This window comes from Ranitomeya variabilis, chromosome 2 (assembly GCF_051348905.1).
Source record: "Ranitomeya variabilis isolate aRanVar5 chromosome 2, aRanVar5.hap1, whole genome shotgun sequence".
Classification (NCBI taxonomy): domain Eukaryota; kingdom Metazoa; phylum Chordata; class Amphibia; order Anura; family Dendrobatidae; genus Ranitomeya; species Ranitomeya variabilis.
Window position 1 is genome coordinate 595,982,132 of NC_135233.1, and position 27,386 is coordinate 596,009,517.

Below are 27,386 nucleotides of genomic sequence, written 5' to 3' on the forward strand. Positions count from 1 at the left end.
GCTGCAAGGAATGTACCCCGGTCAGAGACTTTAGCTACCATGCAGTGCTGCAAGGAATGTACCCTGGTCAGAGACTGGAGCTGCCATGCAGTGCTGCAAGGAATGTACCCCGGTCAGAGACTTTAGCTACCATGCAGTGCTGCAAGGAATGTACCCCGGTCAGAGACTGGAGCTGGCATGCAGTGTTGCAAGGAATGTACCCCGGTCAGAGACTGGAGCTGCCATGCACTGGTCCAACTAATGTACTCCGGTCAAAGACTGCTGTAAATTATGGTGGATAGGTTGCCGGTGATCTGTTGCGCGCCTGCCAGCTCTGCTCCATCCCCTTTATAAAAATTTGGTGGCAGGGACAGGTGTAAAAATGCCAAAAGTCACCAAATTTTTACACAATTGCAAAAAAAAGTTGACATTTTAAATAGATTTATGGCAGAATTGTGGCCCAACTTTGGGTCCTTGCCCCATGTAGGGACCCAGTAAGGAGTCACATCACAGGCCCGCATCCACGGCCCGCTCCATGGCCGTAGTATGGGCTGATACCTGATGGAGCAGCCGTGATGAGTCCTCACAGCACCCGTAGGGGACACACGGTGAGTCTACGGCGAGATGTGGGAACCGAAAGAGACTCAGAAATCTGACAGAATTTTAAAGGAATTTTCCATTAAATGTCACATCTGTGTCGCCCCCACTGTCAATGCTGCAAAGAAAATGTATAAAGAGCAGCTGAACAACACAGGGAGTGCCAAGCCCACCAAAACGTGTACCCCTCTATACAATGCCCCCCATTCTGGTTAGCAGAGGGGCCCCGACCATGTATGTTGTAGTCCTTAGGAATATGGTTGCAGCACACTTGTCCGACAACTGAGCTGCAATACCACTCACAACCTGAGCTCAGGTGTGGCGCTGCTCCAGGAAATAATGTTTTCATTTGTTATTGTGGTGCGTGTGGCATTGTGTAATCACTGGTTGCGCCCGGCTGGCACGCCCTGTGACCCATTGTTTGCCCGTGGGGAGCAGACTGGCTCTCGGCTGTATCTATGGGCCTGGCTTGTGTGTACAGTATACAGGGCGACCAGCGGCATCATAGTCACAGGTATACAGTGCACACAGATCACGCCCATTGTCTTGCACGCTCCGCTCTTTGCCCTGGGATGGGCCCCTCTGTGCGCTGTTCCCTCGCTGCTATACGGAACTTTGTATCACAGAAGAAGAAATCTGCACTAATATATATATATAATATATATATATATATACCAAGTGAAAAAAGGAAGGCAGCACTCCAATTCTGGAAAAGGTGAAAAAGCTGTGACGTTTATTTCAGACCCACATCTCTATACGACGTTTCGGCTCACACTGAGTGAGCCGAAACGTCGTATAGAGATGTGGGTCTGAAATAAACGTCACAGCTTTTTCACCTTTTCAAGAATTGGAGTGCTGCCTTCCTTTTTTCACTTGGTATGGTATTTGGGTGGATGAGTGGACCGTCCTGCCCAGGAGGCTTGGCACCCATTGGTGAGCTTGTGCTGTTTCCATTTTTTATATATATATATATATATATATATATATATATATATATATATATATATATATATATATATATATATATATATACACTCACCGGCCACTTTATTAGGTACACCATGCTAGTAACGGGTTGGACCCCCTTTTGCCTTCAGAACTGCCTCAATTCTTCGTGGCATAGATTCAACAAGGTGCTGGAAGCATTCCTCAGAGATTTTGGTCCATATTGACATGATGGCATCACACAGTTGCCGCAGATTTGTCGGCTGCACATCCCAAAGATGCTCCATACAAGGCAGGATGGATCCATGCTTTCATGTTGTTTACGCCAAATTCTGACCCTACCATCCGAATGTCGCAGCAGAAATCGAGACTCATCAGACCAAGCAACGTTTTTCCAATCTTCTACTGTCCAATTTCGATGAGCTTGTACAAATTGTAGCCTCAGTTTCCTGTTCTTAGCTGAAAGGAGTGGTACCCGGTGTGGTCTTCTGCTGCTGTAGCCCATCTGCCTCAAAGTTCGACGCACTGTGCGTTCAGAGATGCTCTTAGGCCTACCTTGGTTGTAACGGGTGGCGATTTGAGTCACTGTTGCCTTTCTATCAGCTCGAACCAGTCTGCCCATTCTCCTCTGACCTCTGGCATCAACAAGGCATTTCCGCCCACAGAACTGCCGCTCACTGGATTTTTTTTCTTTTTCGGACCATTCTCTGTAAACCCTAGAGATGGTTGTGCGTGAAAATCCCAGTAGATCAGCAGTTTCTGAAATACTCAGACCAGCCCTTCTGGCACCAACAACCATGCCACGTTCAAAGGCACTCAAATCACCTTTCTTCCCCATACTGATGCTCGGTTTGAACTGCAGGAGATTGTCTTGACCATGTCTACATGCCTAAATGCACTGAGTTGCCGCCATGTGATTGGCTGATTAGAAATTAAGTGTTAACAAGAAGTTGGACAGGTGTACCTAATAAAGTGGCCGGTGAGTGTATATATATAGCTCCCCTCCTGGCTGTAGGCAGCGCCTGGAATTGCAGCTCAGCGCAATCCCATTGGCAGAACCTTCAGATCACTATGATATTGGGTTATTATGGCTCTTAAAGGGACGGTCACACCATTTCTTCGCATGTCCAATTAGAGCACTGGAGTACGAAAAGTTAGTGCACCCCTGCGTTAGAGCATATGGACGCCCCCCTGTAGCCCCAGGCCTCAGCAGCTGAGCCCCCAGTGCGTTCTGTTCACTGTACATTTGGGAACTTCACATTCGTAACAAAAACGGATCCGTTAACTGATGAGAAGTGAGGACGGAAGCAGAGGAGCGGATTCAGGGGCTCTGGGGGTCTCACCCCTATATATATATATATATATACATACATACAGTATATATACTGCCAGTCCCCGCTCCGCCTCCCTCCCGCCGATGACAGTGCCCGGTAGGAGGGCTCGGAGGAGGCGGCGCCTGCACATGCCCGCACCGGAGCGCCGCCGTGTGATGGGGAGCCGCCCGGTGTGCGCCCGGTGATGGAGCTGCCGGATGGCCCAGGCTAGCAGCAGCGGCGGGGGGCCGGCGGGGGGCCGCGGGGAGCTGTCCCTGGAGGAGGTGCTGAAATCCTATGAGCAGCCGATCAATGAGGAGCAGGCGTGGGCCGTGTGCTACCAGTGTGCCCGGGGGCTGGTGGAGGGGCCCCCGGGGCCCAGGAGCAGGATCCGGGACCCGGCGTCTCTGCTGCTGCACCGGGATGGGACGGTCACAGCGGTGCCGGAGAGTCCGGGCGGCCCAGGTGAGTGCAGCCGGCACCGCGGAGAGGTGCCCAGGAGCGGACAGTCCGATGGCAGGAGGAGGAGAGGAGCCGAGTGACTGCAGCCATACACGGTGTATATACTGGATATCATAGTCAGGTCACATATCATATATACACTGCAGGCATCACTATATATCATATCATATAGATCATAGTCATGTATATACACTGCGGGGGGCATCTGCCTGCATACACTATATATATACACTGCGGGGGGCATCTGCCTGCATACACTATATATATATACACTGCGGGGGGCATCTGCCTGCATACACTATATATATATACACTGCGGGGGGCATCTGCCTGCATACACTATATATATATACACTGCGGGGGGCATCTGCCTGCATACACTATATATATACACTGCGGGGGGCATCTGCCTGCATACACTATATATATACAGTGCGGGGGGCATCTGCCTGCATACACTATATAAATATATATATATATACACTGCGGGGGGCATCTGCCTGCATACACTATATATATATATACACTGCGGGGGGCATCTGCCTGCATACACTATATATATATATATACACTGTGGGGGGCATCTGCCTGCATACACTATATATATATATATATATACACTGCGGGGGGCATCTGCCTGCATACACTATATATATATATATATATACACTGCGGGGGGCATCTGCCTGCATACACTATATATATATATACACTGCGGGGGGCATCTGCCTGCATACACTATATATATATATATATACACTGCGCGGGGCATCTGCCTGCATACACTATATATATATATATATATATATATATATATATATATATATATATATATATATATATATATTGCGGGGGGTATCTGTGTACATACACTGAATATATATATATATATATATATATATATACACACACTGCGGGGGGTATCTGTGTACATACACTGAATATATATATATATATATATATATATATATATATATATATATATACACACTGCGGGGGGCATCTGTATACACTATATATATTTATATACTATTGGCAGGTGGAGAGGACGAGAGCGTCTGTGTGACTGCAGCCATACCCTGCAGGTATCACTATATATCATAGTCATGTCACATATCATATATCATATACATATATATCATATATACACTGCAGGTATCACTATGTATATCATTTATCATGTTATATCATATATACCATAGTCATGTATATACACTGCAGGTATCACTATATATCATATAGCAGGTCACATATCATAGTCATGTATATATTTTATAGATTGTCCCTACAGATCAGTCACCAGACATGTGGCACACTATTGACAGGTGTATGCACGCTTCTATAGGAGGCTGGGAAACTGTTGGTGTTGTGTGCCCTTTATACTGTCACCACCTGGTCCAACAGAGCATGCCCACTATGGTTGTCCACTAAGTCTACCCTAACAGAGCATACCCACTACAATTAAAGACCAAGGTCCAACCGAGCATACTCACAATTATCCACCTGGTTTAACAATGCATGCCCACTACTGTACTCTACCAGGTTTAATGGAGCGTTCTCACTGCAATCATCCACCAGGCCCAACAGAGAATGCCCACTACTGTAGTCCACCTATTCTAACAGAGCATACCCACAATTATCTACCAGACCCAACAAACTGTTGTCCACCTGATCCAGCCGAGCATGCCATTATCCATCAGGTCCAGCAGAGCATGCCCTCACAATTATCCATCAGGCACAACAGACCATGCCCACCACAATTGTCCATCAGGTCCAGCAGAGCATGCCCACTGCAATTATCCATCAGGCACAACAGACCATGCCCACCACAATTGTCCATCAGGTCCAGCAGAGCATGCCCACCGCAATTATCCATCAGGCACAACAGACCATGCCCACCACAATTGTCCATCAGGTCCAGCAGAGCATGCCCACCGCAATTATCCATCAGGCACAACAGACCATGCCCACCACAATTACCCATCAGACACAACAGGCCATGCCCACCACAATTACCCATCAGGCACAACAGAGCATGCCCACCACAATTATCGATCAGACACAACAGAGCATGCCCACCACAATTACCCATCAGGCACAACAGAGCATGAATGTCCAGCTTCACCGAATCCGTAAAAAAGAGTTTTCTTTATTCACATACTATTAAGCATAGAGGATACAGACTTCAGCACGAACCATATGGGTAAGAATCTCAACGCGTTTCTGGAGACTAAGCTGCCTTAATCATGACATCATTAAGGGAGCTTAGTCTCCAGAAACGCGTTGAGATTCTTACCCATATGGTTCGTGCTGAAGTCTGTATCCTCTATGCTTAATAGTATGTGAATAAAGAAAACTCTTTTTTACGGATTCGGTGAAGCTGGACATTCTTTTCTTTTTTGGACTCTATACGCCTGAACACAGCGGGTCCGTGCTCCCGAGGATTGGTTTATGCATCACGGGTGAGCTGGTTTATATTTCTTCTTACAACAGAGCATGCCCACCACAATTACCCATCAGGCACAACAGAGCATGCCCACCACAATTACCCATCAGACACAACAGAGCATGCCCACCACAATTACCCATCAGACACAACAGAGCATGCCCACCAGAATTATCGATCAGGCACAACAGAGCATGCCCACCACAATTACCCATCAGGCACAACAGAGCATGCCCACCACAATTACCCATCAGACACAACAGAGCATGCCCACCACAATTACCCATCAGACACAACAGAGCATGCCCACCAGAATTATCGATCAGGCACAACAGAGCATGCCCACCACAATTACCCATCAGGCACAACAGAGCATGCCCACCACAATTATCGATCAGGCACAACAGAGCATGCCCACCACAATTACCCATCAGACACAACAGAGCATGCCCACCACAATTATCGATCAGGCACAACAGAGTATGCCCACCACAATTATCTACTAGACCCAACAAAGCATACCCACTACTGTTGTCCACCTGGTCCAACAAAGCCTGCACGTAAACCAAAGATGCATGGTACATAGTTAAAATGCCCAAAAAGTATTTGTTGGTTACACCCTTTTAAATGTGGTGCTTGGACATAATGTTTTTGCCGCTGTAGATGCCCAGGGCTCCAATAAAAGCTCTCGTTGTGGTTCCGCTGATGTCTGAGTATGCACAGGAGTAGAAAAACATGATTTCTTCTAAATATAGCGCCACCTCTGTCTACAGGTTGTGGGCGGTATTGCAGCTCATCCTTATTAATTTACAGTATATGGAATTAGCTGCAATACCACACACAACCTGTTGACAGGTGGGGCGCTGTGTCTGAAATAAAGCAGCCATGTTTTTCTACTCTCGGACCATCCCCTTTAACAATCGCAACAATCATCAGATGGTCCAGGACGTCGGAGCGCCGCGCAGAATGCTGAGAGTAGTAATAGTGCAAGGTCGTATTGATTTCTGAGAAATTACTGGGAAGAATGGAAAGATCAGACGCCAGCGTTGTACTGATGTAGCAGAGCTCATGATGATATAGCAAACTGAAAGCTGCGATTTTACATAGGACTGCAGTATCTGAGCGTCCAGAGATATAGCAATATAGCACGGTCAGCTCTGCTACATCTGTAGGTGAGCCTGGACATGAAAGAGACAAAACGGCAATGATAGGCTGGTCCGAGGCTGGGACCCCCAAGTGATCGCTTGCGAACTGTTTAATTCCCCTGCAGCGCCACCACAGGGCAGATGAAGCGTTACACAATTCCTATTGAAGTCAATGGACGTTCTGGGTCCTCCGGAGAGGTGACGGACAGATAACTTTCCCCTTTAATTCCTGCATATAACGTAACTGCATTAACCCCTTGTGTCCTAGTAATATCTTGGTATTAATGACCGACGGTGGTGTGGTATTATATGACCGCAGTGTAGGATCTATTCCTGGCAGTGTACGGTTACACCAAGCCTGGCACGGTTTGCAGATCTCGGCACCTGGGTGCACTTTTCACTTTACTGTTTGGGGGGCATCGGTGCCCTGATGACGGCTCGGCACCTGCCCATTGTTTACAGTCTGCAGCCTGCGCCATGCAGCAGCCTTCAGCTCCACATCCCCCACCTCCCTCTGCAGCGCCGGAGACAGATGCATGTCACACTATGCAGAGGGCGACCGCCAGACGTCACCGCACTGCCAGTGCAGCGAATGAGCCCCGCGCCGATCATTTCTGCTAATGTCTTCCTGACAGCTCATAATCTCAGGACAGTCATTCCCAGGGAATATCTGTCCGATGAAATGCAGATCTGTGCCGTTGCCGTCAGTCGACTACCTTGTAATTGCAAACTAGACAAACTGCATTCTGCTCGGGGGTTTTATAAGGCTTAAAGGAGCGCTCCATCCTCGTACAGAGGGCAGAGGCCATCAGATAGCTGACTTGTGCTCTCTCCCTTCATATAACACAGTATGAGATTTCACTTAAAGGGTTCTTCCCAACTTCATAGCTGGATATTGCCAAATAATCCTTGTAAAAAAACAAGCACTTTTTCAATTTACTGCTTGTTAAAATTTCAAGCCGTTCTCGAGATATGAACACTTATTTTTGTTTACAGCTCGTTGCCTAGGAAACCGACCACCGCTGCTTTCTATATTTTAAGCAAGAAGGAGTAGGACGTAATAGGGATCATGGCCAGCTTCAAAAAAAGCACTTACAAGCTCAACAGCAAAGAGTTTTTAGGCTCTATGCATGTTCTACTGTTTATATAAGCTCTATGCATGTTCTACTGTTTAGCAGCGGTGGTCGGCCTCCGAGGCATCGAGCTGTCACCAAGAGAAAAGTGTTAATATCTCGAGAACGGCTGAAAATTTAAAAAAGCAGTAAATTGCAAATTTGCTCGTAATTACAAGATCTATACGACGATACCCATATATCAAGACCAGGGAAAAAAAACACTTTACTAATTGCAAAATGAAGTTTTGCAGCTTTTAAATATAATTTGTGTTTCAGTCTCTCCTCCTTTTCAATATCTCTTCTAGCTCTTACTGAATGAGACCATTTTGGTAACCAACCCATTTACATAAACAAAGCTCCGCTGCATTTCCCTGAATAGCCAGATGAGATGGGGGGCGCTATTGTGCTTGGATAAAATGGTGAAGAGGACAAAGCTCCACAGTAGTGCTGCACCCACTTCACTAAGGCTGCATTCACACATCCATTGTGCACTTCTTGGGAGACCACCCTAATGCTGAAAATGGGGGCCCAAAAATGGCACCAATGGACATCGCCTGTGATGGCAGCACTGACACATTACTGAAATACCCGTCCCCTGGTGCACGATTCCGGCAGAATACAGAAGCCTCGTCCTTTACATTCTTCTTCCTCTTGTTACATAACTGACATCCGTGCGAGGTAAAAGGCCGTCTCGTCCTCGGCACGCAGCGAGCCCCCCGCTAAATCCATCCAGGAAATAGCATTTTCCATGTCAGACGAATGCATTAGGGCACGGCGGGAGCTTTCAGGAGAAATTAGAGGCGTTGTAGAAATGTGTGCACTCTCCGCTAAAGCAGGTAGGATATGGCTCTGACTGTAATATGACATAGCAGTGCATTTCCCAGAAACAGCGCCACAAATGGCAACAGGCTATTTGTGGTATTACATCTAAGCGACATCCAAGTGTGATGCAATACCAAACGTATCCCTTAGACAAGAGTGGCGTTGTTTCTGGAAGCAGAAATGGTTTCCTATTCTCATCCTACTCGTTTTGTTTATCCCTTTTGCAAAACTGGTGCCATCACGTTAACACACCTAAGTTGCCCCCTAACACCGTAATGAGTGGACCATGATTAGTGCCCACCTTGTGCCTCCCCCCGACTGTAATTGATATGACGTCCCCAGTATCATCTGCATAGCTCCTGAAATCCTACGCTTTCAAGCTGGCACATGCGCAGAGGATCCCTTTATACCCCCCAACAGGTCTTCTGATCAACCGCAGATGCGCAGAGGATCCCTTTATACCCCCCAACAGGTCTTCTGATCAACCGCAGATGCGCAGAGGATCCCTTTATACCCCCCAACAGGTCTTCTGATCAACCGCAGATGAGCAGAGGATCCCTTTATACCCCCCAACAGGTCTTCTGATCAACCGCAGATGAGCAGAGGATCCCTTTATACCCCCCAACAGGTCTTCTGATCAACCGCAGATGCGCAGAGGATCCCTTTATACCCCCCTACAGGTCTTCTGATCAACTGCACAGGCGCAGAGGATCCTTTTATACTGTCCCCCAATGGGTCTTCTGATCAACCGCACAGGTGCAGAGGATCCCTTTAGACTGTCGTCCAATGGGTCTACTGATTGATGGCGCAGACGCATAGGATCCCTATATACCACCCACCAACGGGTCTTCTGATCAACGGCGCAGGTGCATTGGATCCCTTTATACTCCCCCCAATGGGTCTTTTGATCAATGGCACAAGTGCAAAGGATCCCTTTATATTGCCCTCCAACAGGTCTTCTGATCAACGGCACAGGTGCAGAGGATCCCTTTATACTTCCCCCAATGGGTCTTCTGATCAACGGCACTGGTGCAGAGGATCCCTTTATACTTCCCCAATGGGTCTTCTGATCAACGGCACAAGTGCAGAGGATCCCTTTATATTGCCCTCCAACGGGTCTTCTGATCAACGGCACAAGTGCAGAGGATCCCTTTATACTTCCCCCAATGGGTCTTCTGATCAACGGCACTGGTGCAGAGGATCCCTTTATACTTCCCCCAATGGGTCTTCTGATCAACGGCACTGGTGCAGAGGATCCCTTTATACTTCCCCCAATGGGTCTTCTGATCAACGGCACTGGTGCAGAGGATCTCTTTATACTTCCTCCAATGGGTCTTCTGAACAATGGCACTGGTGCAGAGGATCCCTTTATACTTCCCCCAATGGGTCTTCTGATCAATGGCACTGGTGCAGAGGATCTCTTTATATTGTCCTCCAACGGGTCTTCTGATCAAGGGTTCTGGCGTGAGATTTCAGAGGCTTGTGTGGATGATGTATGGGGACATTATCTACATCAATTAGAGACAGAGAGGGCACCGAGGAGGCTCCTAGCATGGTCCGCAGAACACAGACGCCCATTGGACCAATCAGTCATTCCAAACTAACAGGAGGGGCATTATAATGAAAAAAAAGGGGCATCACAGTGGGTACCAAGTTAGGACTGTCAGTCATCACCTCTAAGGTCAGGCACGCCACCGAGAGTGGCTGCTTACAAAAAACGACCCTCTATCCAATTTGGCCCCAACCCTCCAATAAGGTCAGGTTAATGTGGCTAAATAAAAAATTAGGCAAGTCACCTCTGCAAATTTTGGAAAGGATTGGCTCCACATGCTCATCTGCCTCGGACGCGTCTATTGTCCGTAAAATGGCCCAAAGTAGTGCACGCAACAAACATTTTTCCAAGAAGACGATCAGTCCAGTTGGAATAAGGCTCATGTGCACAGAAAACATGGCTGTCTGAACAAGCCCTTGGAAAGGCAACAATACAACTGCTTGGAAAATGATAACTGGATAAGAATCCTGAGCCTAAGGGCTCGTTCAGATATCAGTTATTTGTCTCCTGACCGTTTTTCACCAGCGTTTGGTCACTTTTTTATCATCAGTTTACTTTCTTATAAGCTCTTTTCTATAGAGCGCTGCTCTGAAGGTGGCCGGATTCCTCCTCCAATGATCCGGACCCTAAGGGTATGTGTCCTTGTTCAGGAAACGCTGCGTTTTTGACGCAGCATTGAGCCGCAGCGTCAAAAACGCAGCGTCCAGATGTTACAGCATAGTGGAGGGGATTTAATGAAATCCCGTCTCCACTGTGCATTAAAAAATGCATGCGTTTTTCCCGCGAAAACGCACATGCGTTGCGTTTTTTCAGAACGCAGCAGGTTGCTACATTGAGCAAAACACGCAGGAACACCGCAGGTGACCTGCCAGTGACCTCAGGTGCAGTTTTGGTCAGGATTTTACCTGCATAAAATCCTGACCAAAGCCTGAAGCAAATCTGAACGTGGACACATACCCTTAGCCGCCTCTGCTTGCAGCATCGGCTCAACTACGCTGCTGGCCGAACTGTCAATCTTCAGGGGGCACCGCCTCCGCAAAGCAGGAAGAAGGGAGGTAGGGGAGCGGTGCGCTCCTGAAGATCTATGGTGAAACAGCTCCTTTTGGCCCTGAATTTCAGAAAGAAATGTCACTATAGAAAACACAGCTAACGAAACATGATGCCGGCACAATTCTCTGCCTCATTTCCTTCCCAGGTGACCTGCAATAAGGAGATAATAACCGGATAATTTACACTCAGCAGGATTTCTAGATTTCTACTGACTCAAGCATTGAAGCGCTGAGTGTGCAGAGTTCTGTGCGTAACTTCTGTCTCGGCTTCTCCCAGGCCCCGAATACAGTTATATATATGTAGATGGATCTATAAGAAGCACCAGGCCTGATGTCATTACTAAAGGAAACCTTACCAGACATTTAGTTATGTATGACGCCTTGTTAAAGGGTCATTCTCAGGTTCTAACATGAGAAAACACCATTAGCGGGGTTGTCCGTGACTTTAACATTGATGGTCTATCCTTGGGATGTCATCAATGTCTGATCGATGGGGGAGTGACATCCAGCACCACCGCCGATCATCTGATCACAGTGTCTGTGTTGAGTTCTATAACTGGCACAGCAACATCTGGCTGACATCAGGATACCTACCCCTCCCCACATACATATCTACTCTATGATGGTGTTGGGCCCCCAAAAATGAATGTGATAACCACAGCGTTGGCCGCGGCTCCTCTGTGCTCATTGTCCCGACCTGTTCTGGTTAATGAACCGTGAGCGGCTGCATTGTCTGAAGTCGCTGACATTCTGCTCTATTACTTCTTAGAAGTGTAGACAGGACTCATATTTCCAGCTTCGCAAACACAGAGCGTCGCTGACAGAAACACAAAAGGTGGAGGAAAAAATAGCAAATGGGATCGGCAACAGAGAAAAAAAAGCAACTGGATTATAGGCACCCATCGGGGAGCAAAAATCCCCCTGTATTCAGACGCTTAGAGCATCTCACTCTTGATTGGATGTGGGTCCTCGGGGGCAGAACCACAATCAGTCCTGGGTGCCCCAAGTCCCTTGTGCCACATAAAACGACACAAGCATTATAAATGCTAAGTGGCAGCCCTGTTACATATTTTGCATTGGCGCTGCTGGGCCCTTGTGGTTAACCCCCTGGAAAATAAAATGACCATGGGAAATGAGAACTAATTTAGAGGGTTATTGATGATGTTACGCTTTGTGCAACACTCCATACTGATAATGCCGCCCCATAGTTTATAATTTCAAGCGCTATATAACAGAGCAGGTACGGTAAAGACATAAGTGATGGATGGATATTAATGGAGGGAGCGGTAATGCGCTATAGTCCCATCATGTATGGCATCTTCTCTGTATGTGCTGCTGTTTTACTCTCTTGATTGGTGTAATTGCCCTTAATGAGTTTTGCTTTTTCCCAACTAATGAGCCGCCCAAACCTGTCTGACCGCGGGTTTATGAATTAGTCTGTTTTCTTTCTGGAAATAATAATAATAATGATTGCAGATAGTATGGTAATCAGGGTGCGTATTAATGAGAAGAGTAATAGACAGTGGTATCAGGCGTATGGCATATTGGAATCATCTCATGGTACTGATTTGGGGAATATGGGGTAGGACTTGCCCCCATCGCTGCTCCAGATAATGGCGGATACACAGGGGCATTGTCAAGAGTAGATTCTCCTGGCACAGATGCCATCTACTCGAACTTTCTTTGGGGCAACTGGGTCCAATCAAGAGTCTTTATCTTTCAGGTTATTCCCAAAATATCAAGTTAGCCCCTACCCCTACTACGATAGTAGAGGACTTACTAATTGTTAGGGGTTTGACGGGTGGGAAAACTCTTGATCCCTTGATTGGGGCTCTGGAACTGTGCAGCCCCATCCTGAATTGAGCTGAGGTTCACATGCGCCACCTATTCATTGTCTGCTGGACTGTCTATGGGGGTGCTGTACTCTACTTTCCCATAGACAATGAATAGAGCTGATGTAGAGCATGCGAGCCTACGCTCCATTCAAATTAAAATATCCACCTGAAGAAGACAGCGCACACCGTTGAAACGCGTTGTGGTTTTACCTTAACTGGTGTCTGTGTTCTCCTTCTGCGCTCCTGAGACCGGCTATTCTGTTCCTGTTACGCTCCATTTAAGACAGAGCCACAGAGCCTGGTTACTGGGTTCCAGAGACCAAATCCCCGGATTGTGTGGGTCCCTATCACTCGGCCCCCTATCTATCAGTAACTTATTCCCTAAGGATAAGGGATAAATAGTTATTTTTGGAGTACCCCTTTAAGTTGGGAGGGGGAACACATGCATGCCATAGAGACAGCACATGCAGCTGTTTATGGGTAAGGGTCCCGTTCCACTTTTAATGGAATGCTGCAACATTCCTCAAATAAAGAAATAATTGCCCACAGTCCCGTGGTTCCGGCCCACCTGACCTGCAGTGATCACATGCCATACACCACTCACATGTCTGCTGCAGGCTGCAGCCCAACACTTGTACATGCAGACAACACCGGTATGACAACACGTAAGACCACTGCTGGGCTACCATCATCACGGGAACCACTGGAACTTCAGAGATGGAGCTGAGGGGTCTTCATGGGTTATTTTTATAACTTTATCAACACTTGGTCGTAAAACCCTTTTTATGGAGATATTCCCATTTTATAAAGTAATAGTATATTACTAGGATATCCATCACTTTATATTCCGTTGGGAATCCAGCTCTGAGACCCCCACGGATCATGAAACAGCGGCACTGTTGGTGTATAAAAGGGAACCTTGATGTCAGATCATAAAGTGATAGCGTATCCACCGTACAAAATGGGAATAATCATATAAGTCCTAAAATTGTGTTGGTGACAAGGGTCCGAATGTATATATTTTTATGGGGGGCACACCACCTATGGTCGGCTTTACTAATAGAGATGTGTTTGTTTAGGTGACTCCACATCCGTCACTAATCATATTGCATGTGGCTGATTCTAGCGCGACGCCTATCATATCACTGACATTACTCAGGTGTCACAACATGACGGCACTCTATCACAATATTACCACTACTCCTCCGCGAGGCGCCACGCAGCCACTGAAGAGGTAAATGCCGTACAGCTGCCAGCGATGTATCATCATAAAATCATCATTTCATGCAGGCTGCTGTCCATGAAACAAACCCCCATATTCAGCTCCCCTCGAGGCGCTCTCATGGAGGTTGTACGGCAGCGTCCCTTTCTCCGGACTCCCAATAAAGAGCTGTCCATTCTGGATGACCCTATGATAAACATTTGGAGTTTCATATCAGGTTTACACCCCGTGTTTATGTTTATTTGCCGTGTGTTTGTGTTTCTTCCTCTTTCCACAAGTACCTAATTATATATGACAACATCAACTGGTCTAACACCGCGCAATGGCTTCTCTTCCTCACCACAAATATGGCTGCAGCGGCGGCTCATGCATTGTCTAGCAGATTTTTCTTATAATGGATGGTCAGACTGTCCTGTGTGACGGAGGCTTTTGCAGGGCTCTCTTGACACTGAGCACACACTTATGATGGATGCCGTGCCGGCGGAGGATCTGGCAGCGTTGTCGTGTTTGTGTAGGATGTTTGACTTTATATGGAGTATTTAAAGCGAATTTGGAGCAAACAAGAGGCGAGTGTCGTATTTGTATAAAGTCACGATCCTCATTTCACCATAAGCTTTTCTTGGTTACCTTGCTCTCGGCTCTTCTTATGGAGATTTTACAAGCAATACTTCCTGGGAAAAGTAAGCAAATTAGCTCTCTGCCAGACATAAGAGCACTGTATCTCTACTGCCTACCTGTAAGTCAATGTCTGACCCATTGAGGAGCCACCTTGGTGCTGAATAGTGTCTGTGCATTTGTCATAGATTATCTCTTTTTACCTCCCGCTGCGATCAGTGGTCCTCCTGCTTACTAGGTGGTCACACGGTGGGAGAGAGGGTGCAAATCAGTTTTCAGGATCCAGTCCAGGGACCACATTAATAATTATCGATGACCACCGGATAGGAGCCCTGAGAACTGCCTCATACATCGAATCCTATTTTGATTAGCCAGCCTGGTGCAATGTCATCGACAGACTGGCTCATCAGAAAAGGAGCCAAGAATGCTGGTAGGTAAGGGAGTATTAAATAGTCAGTTTTTTTGCCTGGTGAAAAAGCCGCTGTTCTCCAGAATCTGGCATTGTTTTTCTTTTCTTTCTGCTCCTTTCCATTCCTGAGATATCGCCCCTTCTTCCCTGTATGTAAAATCAGTCCCTTAGCTAAGTGGGCGTGGTCCTCAAGAAGATGCCCACGTATAAAAGTTGAGGACCACGCCCACTTGGTGAGAGGACTAGATTAACATGCAGAAAAACAGGGTCCTATCTCAGGAATGGAGAGGCGCAGAAACAGAAGAAAAACATTGCTGGATTCAGGAGAACAGGGGCATTTACACCAGGTAAATAAAATACATATTTATAGTAAATGATACGTCCCCTTTAAGGATGATGATTAGCTGATTGTCTATGCACAAAGTAATCCTGATCATCAGTGACACAGATTTAAGGGATCCAGATGTTGCTCCAAGGGCTTAGTGCTTAAAGGGGCACAAACCAGCCAATAAGGATTTGGGTATTGTTAAAGGTGCTGCATCAGAGTGATACTGTCATAATAGTGATACATAAATAAGTATCTGTGGATCCCTCTCACCATTATAGTGGCTGTCAGAGCAGGATATTGGCCTCATGTTCAGTGTTTGGCTTGTGTTGTGTTGGACGCTGTATGTAATGCAAACAGTGAATTCATGGAAGGCGTTGGAGCGTGCCATCACCTTATCTATAGTTATTGCCTGGGCACACGCCCCACCATTACCAGTGCAAGGATTAACCATTTCATTGCCTCTTATCGCAGCCCAAATGTGATTAAGAAGTTTAAGTATCGGGTATTTTTTTTTTGCCAGGAAATGTATTTGTCCTCTGTAGGTCCTATATCCAGTACAGATCCCCAGGGACTGAGTAGCTCATGTTATAGCAGGTCAGGAGTAATATTCTCCGCTCTAATGATACGTTTTCCTCTTTTCTGTCTCCAGGGATCACTGGGAGTGCCGCCCTTTCATCACTCACAGAGACCCAGGTAAGATCTGTGACCAGATCAGATAACCTGCCTGCCAAGAGTGGGAATTGTGCATCTTTCTAAAAAGTTTCTGAATCGTCCTCTTCTCTCAAATTGTTGAAAACTCAATTATGACATCTGCTCCCGGGAAAGCTGGGTGACAGCCAATATGACCTTTCCGATAGGGGCGGTCACTCAGCAATTCATGATCCAAAAAAAGGAGCATTACCCAAAATTGTTTCCGCTTGAAAATTCGCCATTTTTGACCTCCGCAAAAAATTCAGTGTGAACACAGCCTTACTTCCACTCCCGATTTCAGAAGCTATGAGCGTCACTCTGTTACGGGAAACATGGTAATTTCCCGTAGATCGGAGAATTTTCATGACGAGATTATTTGGATAAGATTATAATTAGTCTTACATTTATAATGGGATAATTGCACTGCGGTGAATCCACTAATTCACAGACAGCTCTGCCCTATTTCCTACTCACACTGTATTACACGTGAAATTTTTCTGTATGTTATATCTTGAAAGAAAGAAAAGCGCACAAGCTAGCGCGACACCACAAGTCCCAGCATGTCCATGTTGCCTTTTTTTTTTTTTTTACTTAGGACTTTTAATTGACTAAGCCTAGGTTAGGGCTATGCATGCGGTAAAATCGTGTTGAAACGGCACCAACACCGAGTGACCGAGATTTTTGCAATGACCATGTGGTTATCGGCCACCTTTTTTCCCCATAAGCTCAAAGTAAAACTGTATATGATAACCAGTTGGGCCACCATTAGCCACAAGTGTCGTCTTCCAGCTCTGCTAGACATCCACAGGTTCAGACAATGATACGTGTCTTTTTCCCAACCAGTCATCTCTGATCTACACCAAGAACATAACATAATAATGTTACGCAAGCCCCGGGAAAGGCAGTGCCGATATCGCTGGAATGGCGCCGGCACCGGTGAGTATAGGCGTTCTGATAAGAAGGAATGGGCATGTTGGTTTTCAACATGCCCAATTCTATTGTTCTCAAGGTAGATAAGAGATGACTGGCTGGGAAAAGGTGCTGTAAAAAACCTGAGGATTATACATGTGATAAATCTGCGTCAAATATGCATCGTGTGAATTTAGCCTCAGATTTGAGTGTCACTTTTATCTGTAATCCCTTTTTTTGCTGCCTCCTTACCTCTTGACATGCTGGAAGTAATGGGCTATGTTTACACTTTTTTTTTTTATGGCCAAAATTTTCAAGTGGAAACCGCTTTAAAGAAATGCTCCTATTTAGGGAAGGTTTTGGAGGAGTTTTTTTTTTATTTGCAGCTTTTTGATTGGATACTACCTAGTTTAGAGTGGATTTCAAAGACGTGATTATTTTTCCACCAATTTTTTGAAGAAAAAAAAAAAACCAACAAAAAACTTCTCATATGAACAGGAAAGTGGATTTTTCATAGAAATTAATGGGATTTTTTTTTTAGAGCAGTTAAAAAAAACATCCAAAACCTGTGTGTGAACATGGCTGTACTGTTCTGGCAGGGTAATTCAGGGGGATTTTGTGGAGTACGGGTAAGGACATGGTATGGGAAATCTTCTAGCAATGAAAATGACCCTGATGTTATTTCTGGACCTCAATCGGGGAAATTTATAGGAAATAGGCTATGGTGGACCTGTAATGTAGGGCGGCAGGTAATGACTGCTACGATCATCCATCTTGTCCAGAAGAGAAGACGGTGGCCTGCAGATGGTTCACTTTGTTATGTCTCCTCCTTTCCTCTCTGCAGATGGTGCAATGTCTGGGCTTTACCATCTACCGGGCACTGGACTGGGGTCTCGATGAGAGCGAGGAGCGAGAGCTCAGCCCCCAGTTGGAGCAGCTCATAGACCTCATGGCCGCCAGCGACTCGGAGGGGGTCATGACAGACGAAGGTTATGAAGGAACAGAGGATGAAGATGAGGAAGCGCCTCCAAAGGTGGTGCGGAGTTTTTCAGCAGTTTTGCGCTTCTGTGCATCCCATCTCCCGGAGCCCCAGGATGCGTCAGTCCACTACCAGGCCGTGTGTAGGGCGCTGTTTGCAGAGACCATGGAGCTTCAAGCTTTTCTCCATAAAATACGGGAAGCCAAAGAGGTGAGAGTGAAGCCCACCATGACCTGTCCTTGATGACATCCCAGATAACACGTTGGTTTTAATTTCTTAGATGCTGAAGAAGATGAAGGTGGAGGAGACGGAACCGGACGGACTGGTAAACCTGCAGAACACAGACTGGGTGAGTGGGAAGGACGCGGGTTCACGTTAGGTCTGGCGGCTTTGGCCAAGACACGGGTCATGTGGGCAAACATCTTGGTATGGAGTACAATGCAGGTGAATGCGGCTGCATCATGACCCATAAGTTGGCTGCAAAAAATCCAACTGGTTGTGACACCATTCTCCTGCGATGTCAGAGTTGTGCAGTTTCGGCCTATTGTGCATCATCTAGGCAAAGAAATACAGGGGCGGAAAAAGTAAAAAAAAAAAAAGCCTCCAAGTATTAATTTCTAAAAGGGTCTCTGCAGCGCCTCTCATTTCTGTGTCGGAAAGCTGACTCTGCAACTTTTCTGCTCAGTGTCAACCTTAAATTCCCTGACATTTTTTTCCAATGTCTGTGAGAAGTAAAGATTTATCCTTTTTTTTTTTTTTCTTTTTTTGAGGACGGTGTAACCCCTGCATTAGAAAAATCCAGTATGGCAACTCTGTCCAGTGGTGAAATAAGAGGTGCAGCAGAACCCCTTTATTATGCATTAGTGGTCCTATATGTGTGAACGTGATCCAATTTAATAAAAAAAATAATAATCCGATTTTTCTGAACCTGTGCAAATCTGTGCACCCCCAAATAATAGATTTTTTGATGGAGCGAGACAACTATATGGATGCACAGCATGAGCGTGTGTCATATTTATGTCTGGAAATCCCGACCTGGTCCTTATGACGTCATCAGTTCTGGTCAGTAGGATAAAGTTTGGGCAAAATCTTGCGGCTTTGGAAAAATGGAGTAGGGTCCCATCAGAAGAGTGGGGGGGTTCTGGTGCTGGAGCATAATGCCGTGGTGGGGTGTAGCCTCGGACTTGATATAATGTGATGACCCCCAACCTTCTGGTTGGAGTAGGAAGCTCCTTGCACATGAGAGCAGCTGGATGGGTTAATCCTGGAGACATCCTGAGAGAGGCACCTGTGTAAATCCCTGAGCATGCAGTGAGTGCTGCTAGTCCTTCAAGTCTGCATCACCATGTCCTGCAGTGGTTGTGTGTCCCACCATACTACGGTCACTGTGTGTGTGGCTCTGTGTTCCGTGCTGGGTGCTGTGCAGTATGTGCTGTGCTTTGTGTGCTCGTCTCACGGCTGTGCGCGTCCTGTTGTGTGCTCGGTGCTGTGCACATCACACCTGGTGTCTTGCGCCCTACAGGCACGTTTGTGGGTGCAGCTGATGAGAGACCTCCGACATGGGGTACAGCTGAAGAAGGTGCGGGAGAAGATGTTTAACTCTTTGCCCACCGAGTACCAGCTCACTCCATTTGAGATGCTTATGCAGGACATCAGGGCACGAAACTACAAACTGCGCAAGGTCATGGTGAGTACAAAGTAACCCCGGGGCTTCGTGCAATGTGCTGAGGTTTTGGCACAGTTTTTTTGCTGCGATTTCAGAACCGCCATATATGTTCCCTTACCAAATCTTCAGAATTGCCCACTATGGCGCTTGTATAAGTGTAGTGATGAGCGAACGTGCTGGGATAAAGTGTATTCGAGTGTACTAACTGAGTGACTTCGTCGTGCTCGAGTAATATGTCCATGTCTCGCGGCTGTTAGACATCAGGGATTGCCTGTGTTGCAGCTGTCGAATAGCCGCGGGGACACGAACCTCTTTCTCGAGCACGCCAAAGTCACTCGGTTAGCACACTCGGATACACTTTATCCCAGCACGTTTGCTCATCACTGAGAGTTATTCCCAGAGAGTTATCTGCTACTCATAAGAGAGGGGATAACTTACTGAGTAGTGTATATCCGACTGCTAGTAACCCCAGAAGTCCAGAAAATGGGGTCGTCTGCAGAGCCTCGACTTGAATGGAAGACCTCCGCTGCATGTCTGAGACTGCCGGAAAGGGTGGAGCGCTCTGCTTGACTCTTGTACTCGTTTTTACCATGACGGTGTTATCCGTTTCTCTTGTGTGCAAAAAAACCCCCCCAAAAAACAATATAAGCAGGTAAAAAATGGACGTCTGGTGGAGTTCTGAGTTGGGTATGACACTGATCGTGTGCATGTTGGAGAGGCCTCAGCTGATTACATCCACGCGGATCAGATCTCATCCACATACTGCAGAGATTTTCCAACTTGCAGATTTTGCAATCCTAATCTAATTCTTCACAGGTCGGCGGAGACTTTGCTCCGAAGGTCAAGAAGGACGCACATGAACTAATCCTGGACTTCATCAGATCTCGTCCTCCTCTGAGGCCGGTGAGGCAGACCGTCGTATGTCAGTCATTGATCGGAGCAGCGTCGTCTGTAAACTGATCGCTTCTATTCTCTGCAGGTGTCGAAAAGGAATCTTCCCCCGTTGCCGCTCAGACCGATTAGTCTCCATGAGAAGATTCTGGAGGAGATTAAACAAGAGCCAAAACTGCGTCCTGTGCCGACGGAAAGGCGAGGACAGAAAGGTGCGGTGGGGAAGGGTTAAAGATGGGTAAAAGATGGCCGATCAGGCTCAGATTAAGCTTTTTCTGCTCCAATATTACCGCCACATACTGCTGAAATAATAACCCCATAATGAGCTTAAAAACATCCATGAGGCTCAAATATCCCAACTAAAGTGCAAGTAACGGGGCCATAAGGCAAGTAAAGACCCTCATAGACATTTAACATAATTTTTGGTGGGGTCTGACAACCATCTGATTTGTATGGGTGCTTCCCAACTCACGTGTCAGATAAGAGAATGGCGGCCCGCTGTAAATGCCGGATCCTCTTATTTCCAGGGTAGAACAGCCGCAAATGGAGAAAGGTCTCCGGACATTACTTTCCGATCTTGCTTCCGGTATAGTCAGTGACGCCATTTCTCACCCGCCCGTTGTCCCATTTTTCTGTTTTATCTTCGGTTCTCTGTCAGGCTTTGGCTCGCTCCCATGCATCGTGGACGCTTATTCTGCTGACAAGAAGTCAACGTCTTGTATCAACCTCTCAGTCCCGGACGCTGCTGCCCCTCGGGCTCGTCCCCGAATACTGCTCAAGGCTCCCACGCTGGCAGAGATGGAGGAGATGAATCTGTCTGAGGTACAAGGACCCGAATTTTCACGTGGAAAGATTAAGGCTCAAACACGTGCCAATATGGAGACTGGAAAATGGGTGACTGTGCAACGGGCTGCAGTACTACACCTGTATTATACTCCAGAGCTGCACTCACTATTCTGCTGGTGCAGTCACTGTGTACATACATTACATTACTGATCCTGAGTTACATCCTGTATTATACTCCAGAGCTGCACTCACTATTCTGCTGGTGCAGTCACTGTATACATACATTACATTACTGATCCTGAGCTACATCCTGTATTATACCCCAGAGCTGCACTCACTATTCTGCTGGTGCAGTCACTGTGTACATACATTACATTACTGATCCTGAGTTACATCCTGTATTATACTCCAGAGCTGCACTCACTATTCTGCTGGTGCAGTCACTGTGTGCATACATTACATTACTGATCCTGAGTTACATCCTGTATTATACTCCAGAGCTGCACTCACTATTCTGCTGGTGCAGTCACTGTGTGCATACATTACATTACTGATCCTGAGTTACATCCTGTATTATACCCCAGAGCTGCACTCACTATTCTGCTGGTGCAGTCACTGTGCACATACATTACATTACTGATCCTGAGGTGCATCCTGTATTATACCCCAGAGCTGCACTCACTATTCTGCTGGTGCAGTCACTGTGTACATAGGTTACATTATACTGATCCTGAGTTGCATCCTGTATTATACTCCAGAGCTGCACTCACTATTCTGCTGGTGCAGTCACTGTGTACATACATTACATTACTGATCCTGAGTTACATCCTGTATTATACCCCAGAGCTGCAGTCACTATTCTGCTGGTGCAGTCACTGTGTACATACATTACATTACTGATCCTGAGTTACATCCTGTATTATACCCCAGAGCTGCACTCACTATTCTGCTGTACAGGATCAGTAATGTATGTACACAGTGACTGCACCAGCAGAATAGTGAGTGCAGCTCTGGAGTATAATACAGGATGTAACTCAGGATCAGTAATGTAATGTATGTACACAGTGACATGTATGTTATCGGCCCCCAGTGTCTTCACCCTTGAGCACCGGCCACACTGCCTGATGCATTGTAATATCAGGGCATTTAGGAGAGTGGGGTATATAATAAAAGTGACCCCCCCAACAATTGTGCTGTAACACGGAGGTATCGCCGTCTTCCCCCAGGATGATGACTCCCCCAATTCTGAGCTGCGGCGGGTGATCAGTGCTCCTTTGCCCCTGAAACGTGACCGCTCCTTTTCGGAGCAGGACCTGGCACAGTTACAGACTGAGATGGGGCACCGGCCACAGAGGGAAACTACTGTAGAGCAGCCAGGACCGGAGTCTCGGGCGCGATCTGGCAGCATGACCACCCCGCACCGGCCCCTGCATCGGCATCTGAGTAAGTGGCTGCTGCTGTTTCCCCTCTGTGCGGGGGTTTCCTCTGTGCATGTGCGGTAATGTCACATTTCCCTTTACAGTGGGTTACTCGGACTATGGCAGCCCCGGATCGCCATCGCCCAGCCTCAGCTCCGTGCAGGAGAAGGCAGAGCCGGAGTCCACCGCAGACAGCAGCTCCCGCCATCGTTGGCTGGTACGTCTCCATTTTCTTTGTGTCTTCCAGTCTCGGATGGCGTCACTGACGGTAATGTCCGTTTTGCAGGAGTTCAGTCACCCAGTGGACACGTTGGCGTTGACCGTGGAGGAGGTGATGAATGTGCGGCGGGTGCTGGTGAAGGCCGAGATGGAGAAGTTTCTGCAGAGCAAAGAGCTGTACACCAACCTAAAGAAAGGAAAGGTATGGAGGAGGACAACCACCACCATCATCCGAAAACCCGCACCCTTAACAAAAAATACATTGTCGGCCATATTGGCTTGTGCCAAGCAGATCCTCACGGCCTTCGTGCTTCGTTCCTTAGGTTTGCTGCTGTTGCCGGACGAAATTCCCTCTGTTCTCTTGGCCTGCGAATTGTCTATTCTGTAAAAGGTGAGCGATTCCTACACTGTGGACGGATGGATGAACTGTTGTACTTGCACTTTGTCACCTGCTTCCAGATTTGTCCTTATTAAAACCATGTGACGGTGCACGTTTTGCCATCTTTTTGTGTAATTCGCTCTTTTTCTAAATTAGGGATTGTTTGAAAACTTTTGCAGCACCGTCCCTAAGTGAATTCTTAGCATTCTTTCGCCATCTGGTGGTTGCTTGAAGAATTGCTAGTCACGATTAGGGGGATTTTTTTTTCATGGATTATAATGCTTTGACGTATGGAGATATTGAAATATTAAAACTAATTTTTCTTATTTCTAGGTCTGCTTGTGGCTCCTGTAGTGTTAAGGTAAGATTGCAGGTGGCATTTGTGGTACTACATGACCCAGTCCGGACAGATAGTTTGTCACTTTCATGTATATTTGATGCATACTCATGGATATATTCTAGATGAAGCTTCCCGCCAAGAAGTTGGGGCACATCCCGGTCTACAGTGTGGGGTTCGAGACCCCCCAAGGAGTAATCAGCACAAGTGGAAATGCTCACAAGAAGCGGGACGCCTTCCAGTGAGTATCCATCTACTTTTGGGCTGCGAAGATGATGGTGGCTCTAATGCACGGCCACTAATAAGTATCAGTGCGGCTGCATTGCAGCATCCCCCAAAAAATGCGCTTCTGTTCTGACAATCCCCAAAAAAGTTGCACGCAGTGTTATTATCATAGACAACAAAGTAAGTTGCACGTGGCTGCATTTTACTAGAAACCTGGCTGCAATTTGTGTTTTTTTTTTATTTTTGGGATAAGGTTTTTACCTTGTGTTCATTATCGCCCCCTGCTGAGCAAAATGCAATTAGCATGAAGAAGAGTGGCGGGAGAGAAGAGCTGACAACAGACATCAGCACACTTTTAGTTGCTAGAAAAAAAATAAAATCCAGAATTGGAGAAAAAAATAAATATATGCTTTCTAACGGAAACAGCGCCACCTGTGACCACAGGATGTGTCTGGTATTGCAACTCAGTCCCATTGAAGTGAATGGAGCGGAGCTGCAGTATAGTAATGGCATACTCCGTGGAAGAAAATAGCCATGCAATTCTTGTCATATATCTATGGGACTGCAGTGCTGCATTTTTCCCTGCAGAGCGGCGCTCTTGGATACCCAGCGCTGCCGTTCCATGGATACCTGGTGTCCAGAGCGAAACTCTTGCAGAGCTGAACAGTAATCCAGTTCTGCCGTGGATAGCTCATTTCAGGGGTCAAGCAATATACCATCATTTTATCAGATGGGAATACCCCTCTAACTACTGTAATGGTGCCCCCTTATGGACAAATCTGTGCATACATAACTGGAATTGCCCTTTAAATGCTGCCCCATGACAGTAATGCTCCTCTCCACTTTTGCCCAGGTCCTGCAGCGGCCTGTCCTGGAAGAACGTCGAGGGTCAGTTCCCCCACATCTACGCTCAGGGTTCTGTTCTGAAGGACGTGTGTTCGGACTGCGCCTGCTTCATCCGCGACGTGGTCTGCTCCAGCCGAAAAAGTGTGGACATCTTAAACACCAGGTCCCGACCGGGGACCTCTCTCCCCCAATATCGGACAGTCAAGAAACTGTGATGAAATGCCGCAGCCGTCGCACCTTCTGCCCCCCTCACCGATCCCTCCTGCTAATGTAGAGTCCTGTGGGAGGAGGGGAGCAAGTATTAACCCCTCCTACCCCAGGTGCTTATAACCTCTCCTATGTATAATATGAATCTTCTACTGAATGAACCGATCGATGTGAGCAGATGCCTTGAGGAGAGGAGCTGCGCTGGTGTCATCGCTGGTCCTGGAGGGAACACCTGTCTTGGGGAAGGTGCTGGGTCACCAGGGACATCAGATGGATCATTGAGTCATATCAGTGCCCACACTGCTCCTGAAACCTCATTTTAATACACCATGGGTCTCCAGAAAACAGTCCCTCTATCGCCACCTATAGACTTATTTTACATGAATTTTCCCGTGATCACTGAACTGAAAATTGGATACGCTCAAAGTGAAATCCGTACTAAATGTTGATTCTATGAGTGTCTTTTTTTTCACTTGTTGTAATTGCCGCTGTTCTCCTGAATCCGGCGCTGTTTTTCTTTCGTTCCTGCTCCTCTCCGTTCCTGAGATATGGCCTCCTCTTCCCTATCTATAACTGTAGTCTTGTTGGCAAGTGGGTGTGGTCCCCAAGAAGACTCCCACTTGACTAAGAGATCAGATTTATGTATGGGGAAGAAAGGGCCATATCTCGGGAACGGAGGGGCTCAGGAACAAAAGAAAAACATCGCCGGATTCAGGAGAACAGCGGCATTTACAGCTCATAAAAATTACATATTTATGTACTAGAACGTAATATTAGGAATTAGCAATTTCCTAATATATTTGAAAGTGTATAACCTCCAGTAATGACATCTGTGTCTTCCAATTATAGATCCAGTGGTTTACATATGATAGGGGTGCAAGGAAGTTTTCCAGCCTGGTCACTAAGCATTGTGACAGTTTGACAGTTTTTTTTTTTCTAATGTAAAATGTCATTTTAGGTAATTGCCAGAAAAGCAGTTTCCTTAAGCAAAATTTCTACATTACCATGGGAAAAAATCCTGCAGAATGGTGCTGCTTTGAAACACCTCCCAACATGCCCTGACCGCTGCGAGGCCACAGGGTTGCTGCACACTGCTAGGCCGTTACGTGTCATTACACGTTGAGTCTAGTTTCACATATAGGGTGAATGTCGCAGCCTGACTGGGTGCCCACTGCCATGAGCTGACCGCTATTGCTGTCCCCCCTGCGTGTGGTGCTGAAGGCGGCATTCATCTCTTCTCCCCTGCAGGAGAGAAGAGATGAAAGATCAAGTTTTTGTTCTTTTTTGCTAAAAATAAAGTTTGCTGGTCACCTCCCGCCTCCCATCCCCAGTGCGCCGCCCGGCCGCTTGCAGAGAAATACTCACCCAGCTCCCGCGATGTCTCCACTCTCCTCTCAGCGCCGGCAGCCTGTCCTGTGTGAGCGGTCACGTGGTGCCGCTCATTACAGGGATGAATATGCGGCTCCACCCCTATGGGAGGTGGAGCCGCTTATTCATCACTGTAATGAGCGGCACCACGTGACTGCTCACACAGGACAAGCTGCCGGCGCTGAGAGGAAGCATCGCGGGAGCTGGGTGAGTATTTTAAAGCCAGCGGGCGGGCGCACAGGGGGTGGGAGGCGGGAGGTGACCACCAACTTTATTTTAAACACAAAAAAAAAACCTTGATTCTTCATTCCTTCTCTCCAGTGCACGCTGCTGGGGAGAAGGAACGAATGCCGGCTTCAGCACCACGCGCTGGGGACAGCGCTTAACTCTAGCGCTGTCTCCTGCACTGTCCGTGTGGTCCTCAGTCGGCACATGGGCGGCACACAGACTGCATCCGTGTGCGGTACGTGTTGACACGCACCCATTGACTTTAATGGGTCCGTGTGATCCGTGCGCTCCCACGAACACTGACATGTCTCCATGTTTTGCAAACGGACACACGGTCCGTGAAAACACGCTAACATGTGCAGAGACACATTTATTTTAATGTGTCTACGTGAGTCAGTGTCTCT

At 47.0% G+C, this 27,386-nt stretch overlaps 1 protein-coding gene across 1 annotated transcript; it reads left to right on the top strand.

Moving 5' to 3' along the window:
• Positions 1–2,972: 2,972 nt before the first annotated feature.
• SPIRE2 (spire type actin nucleation factor 2) lies at positions 2,973–26,794 on the top strand. Its single transcript, XM_077288465.1, has 15 exons — positions 2,973–3,299; positions 16,484–16,527; positions 18,278–18,622; positions 18,693–18,761; positions 19,935–20,099; positions 20,895–20,981; positions 21,058–21,181; positions 21,628–21,791; positions 22,982–23,198; positions 23,278–23,390; positions 23,460–23,594; positions 23,716–23,783; positions 24,105–24,132; positions 24,234–24,349; positions 25,187–26,794. Exons 1-15 carry the CDS (start codon positions 3,053–3,055, stop codon positions 25,392–25,394), a joined length of 2,130 nt encoding a protein of 709 aa, XP_077144580.1. The 5' UTR covers positions 2,973–3,052; the 3' UTR covers positions 25,395–26,794.
• Positions 26,795–27,386: the final 592 nt, after the last annotated feature.

Excerpts from the sequence above, each read along its gene's own strand:
- SPIRE2 (XM_077288465.1), top strand. The coding sequence starts at position 3,053 with ATGGCCCAGGCTAGCAGCAGCGGCGGGGGGCCGGCGGGGGGCCGCGGG. Across the intron at positions 18,623-18,692 it reads AAATACGGGAAGCCAAAGAG|ATGCTGAAGAAGATGAAGGT; the intron begins GTGAGAGTGAAG and ends TTAATTTCTTAG. Across the intron at positions 23,199-23,277 it reads GCCCCTGCATCGGCATCTGA|TGGGTTACTCGGACTATGGC; the intron begins GTAAGTGGCTGC and ends TTCCCTTTACAG.